The sequence below is a fragment of the Bidens hawaiensis genome, unplaced genomic scaffold (assembly GCF_021521415.1).
Source record: "Bidens hawaiensis isolate Kalapana, Puna unplaced genomic scaffold, B.hawaiensis_p1.1 tig00008542_1, whole genome shotgun sequence".
Classification (NCBI taxonomy): domain Eukaryota; kingdom Viridiplantae; phylum Streptophyta; class Magnoliopsida; order Asterales; family Asteraceae; genus Bidens; species Bidens hawaiensis.
Genome location: NW_027491613.1, coordinates 321,025 through 325,712, shown reverse-complemented (window position 1 = coordinate 325,712; position 4,688 = coordinate 321,025). Strand labels below are relative to the sequence as shown.

Genomic DNA, 4,688 nt, shown 5'->3' with positions numbered 1-4,688 from the left:
TAATCTGAAAAAGATATCGGGTCCGTCTTTTTCGGGATAAGAGAAATAAATGCTGAATTACACCCATAATCCAAGTAACCATTCTGCTCAAAATCTTTAACAAACTCAAAAAACTCGTTACACACCACGTCCCAGAAAACCTTAAGAACTTGAAAGTAAAGCCGTCGGGTCCCGGAGATTTATCACTTCCGCAAGACCAAATAGCTTCTTTTAATTCTGCCATAGAAAAAGGCCTTTCCAGCCATACACTATTCTCTTCCGACTACTTCTTGAAAAAACCGTTGCGCAATTTAGGTTTTTCTAAGGTATGATCATCAAATTTCTCAGCAAAGAATTTGAAAAACCTGTCTTTAACCACGCCCGGATCAGTTTCCCAACACCCATTACTAGAGATACCATTGATCCTAGACCTTTTAATATTCCCATTAATAAAACCATGGAAAAACTTAGAGTTTTCATCTCCCTCAACGTCCCACCGAACTTTTGTTTTTTGACGAAGATCTAAATTCTTTCTCAAGTTTATTTCCAAAACTTTAATTTTCGAATCATCCCTAACCACCTTGTCAACATCAGAGATACCCGAGACCTCTGCTCTTATCTCAATGTCATTTATGGTTTCAGTCAACTTTTTTAAAGCTTCTTCCTCATCACTAATAATCCCCAATCTCCAAGCTTTTATATCCTCTTTTAGTTTTTTAAGCTTCCTCATGAGATTTAGTTCTTTGGAAGAGCAAGGTCTGCCAATCGACCGGGAAGCAATGACCACTTCCGCAAGACTATCACAGGTCAACCAAGAGTTGAAAATTTTAAAGGGAACGGGACTTAGACGAGCCTGATTAGCGGAGAACACCAATGGACAGTGGTCTGGATAAATTCTCGGTAGTGCCGTTACCAACCCAGACGGCCACTTATTGAGAAAATTTTTACAAACCAAGAAGCGATCTATCTTACTAAGATGACAACCATCATCGCTCATCCAAGTAAATCTCCTACCACCCATGTTATATTCAAAAAGCCCGGCCATCAATATGAAATTATTGAAAGGCGCCATATCCGAATCACAACCCGAAACCGGTAATCTATCCTCCTTAACACGCGTCTCATTAAAATCTCCCAAGAAAACCCACCAACCGGGATAAACCGATTTCAAGTTAATAAGCTCATCCCAAAGATTTCTCCTATCATAAGCATTAATAGAAGCATATACATTTACGAAATTAAAACGAACCTCATCAAGACCCGCCCATGTGCCAGAGAGAAGAATGAAGTTTGGGTGTTTAACCTCGTGTAAAAGAGTGAAAAATGATGGATCCCAGATGCAAAACAGACCGCCTGATCTCCCACTCGACCCAACAACAGACGATTCGAAAGGCGTGTTCCCCCATAGATTCCCAAGAGGAATATCAAGAGGATTTACCAACTGAGATTCCTGACCACAAAGCAAATTTATGTTATTTGTTCTCCTTAAACCCCGAATCCATTTTAATTTATTAATGCCCCTGGTGCCCGCCCCTCTACAATTTATGGACATAATATTCATCTAAAACCACTCGAACCACCTTCTTCAATTAACGAGGCTTTAATTGAGTCCTCTTTACCGTTAAAATTAAAGCCGACCGCATTTCCCACTCGAATTGTGCTTGAAACTTCAACTCCGATGGAGTCAACCGAAAAATTGTGCGAGGTCGAGGAGGATGTAGAACTCCTGTGACCAAGAGAGAGTGACCTTGCCAGCCTGATGAGTGAGTCTCTCAAAACATGTCTACCTCTCATTGAAGAACTAGGCGGATTCCCAAGAAAAGCTACTTCGGGACAAGGAATCCTTTTTATCCTGTGATGGTGGTTCCACTCTCACAACTTATTACGACGTAGACATGCTCGGTTTTCCATACACGAGACGATCCTGGACAGGATACACGCTCCTCTTAAAGGGTCTCCTATCTCATAGAAGACAAAAAAAAACAATTTGTTGTTTCCTGCTAATCGGTTGAGGCTGAATATTATTCAACGACATCTATAGTCAGTGAAGTCCTATAGATGCGTTGGCTTATTGGGGATTTGGAGATTCCTAGGAAGGGACCCACTACTTTATTTTATGATAACTAGTTGGCAAATCGCTAACAATCCAGTTTTTCATGAAAGAACCAAGCACGTGGAAATGTATTGTTATTTTATTCGCGAAAGGGTTGAAAGTAAAGTCCTTAATCCGTTTCACATAGATCCAAAATTGCAAATCGCTGATGCCTTCACGAAAGAGTTGGGAGAGCCACAATTGAATTTCTTGGTTGGCAAGTTGGGTGTTACTAATTTACACTCTCAAGTTTGAGGGTAGATTGGAGATTAAGATCTGTCCCCATCACTTAATATATCTCTCTATTATTTTGGTTTGTATAGAGATGAATTTCTCAATGTTAATATGAATAAACAACACAATTATCCTCTGCCCTGTACCGTCGATCTGTTCAGTAAACTGATTCGTTTTTTTCTTGTAACAAAATTCTACTTGACCTAAACAAGATGCATGCTTTGAGGATTCCTTTGTTTGTATGTATTTTTTTGTGAAACCAATGTCATCAAATGAAATGCAGAAAATGCGGGTTCAACAGTGCTGACCTAATGTCCATTGGTTCATAAACCACGTGATAAAAGGACCTTCAAGCTATCCACCCTAAAGATTGTGGACTCATATCAAACATCCTATAAAATTTAAAGGCGAAAATGAAAATTTAGCACATCTATACATTTGAAGTAGAAGTAAGAAAAATAATTTGAGAAATTGATTGGTAGGTTTATATTCTCTTTTATAATTTGATTAACATGCTTATGTAATAATGCTTACGTAATAAACCAAAGTATGATTTTGATAAAAATATATATATATATAAGTAATTTTAAAATGAAAATTCTCAAAATGATCCAAATAAGAAAGAGAAAAAAAATGATCCAAAAAGAAACAAGATTCTCAAAATAACCCATGAAATATGTACTGAGCCGACACCTTGTTAATATAACCGACGGGATTTTACAACCAAATAAAACATGACACTTGGAAAGGTTCCGACATTTCCGACGAGATTTTTAAAAATTTTGGGGTTTTCGTCCATATTTCTAACTTAAATCATTTTGTAAAAAGCAATCTCTCCAGACGATTTTTTTATGTTTCTTATCTGGTCCGTTCAAATTATATTTTTCTTGAGAAAAGAGCTTTATGAATTTCGTCTTCCTAGACGCATTTTGAACGAATTTCATCTTCCAAGTTCATATTCTCATGTTTCTTATCTGGTAAGTTTTAAAAGTTTAATATCGTCTCGACCGATAGGATTTTTGGTATTCTGTCTCGACCGACTAAGTCTTTGAATATTCCGTCTACTCCGACTATATTTTTAATTAGGATTCAAGTGGACCACACTTTCTTAAATTAAATTATTATTTAAATCTAATATAATCTTCATATTCTTTCTTCCACCTTCTTCCATTTTCATTATTATTTAAGGGTAAAGTTAAAATACAATGGACAACAAAAATGAGAAATGTGAGAAGGAATCCAGTCCATTGATCTTGTATTTGAATGACTGAGATTAATTTAATAAATAAAAATTGATGGAAAGGGCATGAAGGTAATAACACACATTTGTTGACTTTCTCTCTCCACATGTAAGGCACATGTCAATTCCCCCATCATTTTAAAATGTCCATAACTTTTTCATACGACATTATTTTAAAAAAAAAATTCACCATAATAATAAGCGTTTTTTTATCTTTAATATGAGTATCATATTGTTATATAAAAACAAAAAAAAAATAATAGGTTTTTTAATTGTGTTTTTTTGTTGTTCATTATGTCATTGTGTAAAATGTTGTTTCCATTGTGTTTTACGTTTCAACGTAGTCACCATTGTGTCTTACGTTTTAGGTCATTGTGTTATACGTATTCATCATTGTTTTTTACGTTTTAGGTCATTGGGTTATACGTATTCACCATTGTGTTTTTCGTTTCAAGTTAAAGACACAATGGTGCGCGAAAAGACACAATGACGAAAAAAGACACAATGATAAGCGAAAAGACACAATGGTGTGCGAAAAGACACAACGGTATGCGAAAGGACACAATGACGAAAAAAGACACAATGATAAGCGAAAAGACACAATGGTGTGCGAAAAAACACAATAACGAAAAAAGACACAATGATAAACGAAAAGACACAATGGTGTGCAGAAAGACACAATTGTTTGCGAAAAGACACAATGGCGAAAAAGATACAATGATAAGCGAAAAGACACAATGGTGTGTGAAAAGACACAATGACGAAAAAAGACACAATGATAAGCGAAAAGACACAATGGTGTGCGAAAAATCACAACGACGAAAAAAGACACAATGATAAACGAAAAGACACAATGGTGTGCGAAAAAACACAATGACGAAAAAAGACACAATGATAAACGAAAAGACACAATGGTGTGCGGAAAGACACAATGGTGTGCGAAAAGACACAATGGCGAAAAAAGACACAATGATAAGCGAAAAGACACAATGGTGTGCGAAAAGACACAATGGACACAATGGTGTGCGAAAAGACACAATGACGAAAAAAGACACAATTATAAGCGAAAAGACACAATGGTGTGCGAAAAAAACACAATGACGAAAAAAGACACAATGATAAGCGAAAAGACACGATGGTGTG

General features: G+C 36.2%; 1 protein-coding gene across 1 annotated transcript; it reads right to left on the bottom strand.

The window, feature by feature from the left end:
• Nucleotides 1-262: 262 nt before the first annotated feature.
• On the bottom strand, nucleotides 263-1,531 carry LOC143529431 (uncharacterized). Its single transcript, XM_077025229.1, has one exon. The coding sequence runs from the start codon at nucleotides 1,529-1,531 to the stop codon at nucleotides 263-265; it is 1,269 nt and encodes a 422-aa protein (XP_076881344.1).
• Nucleotides 1,532-4,688: the final 3,157 nt, after the last annotated feature.

Coding starts and splice junctions, on each gene's coding strand:
- LOC143529431 (XM_077025229.1), bottom strand. CDS start 1,531: ATGTCCATAAATTGTAGAGGGGCGGGCACCAGGGGCATTAATAAATTA.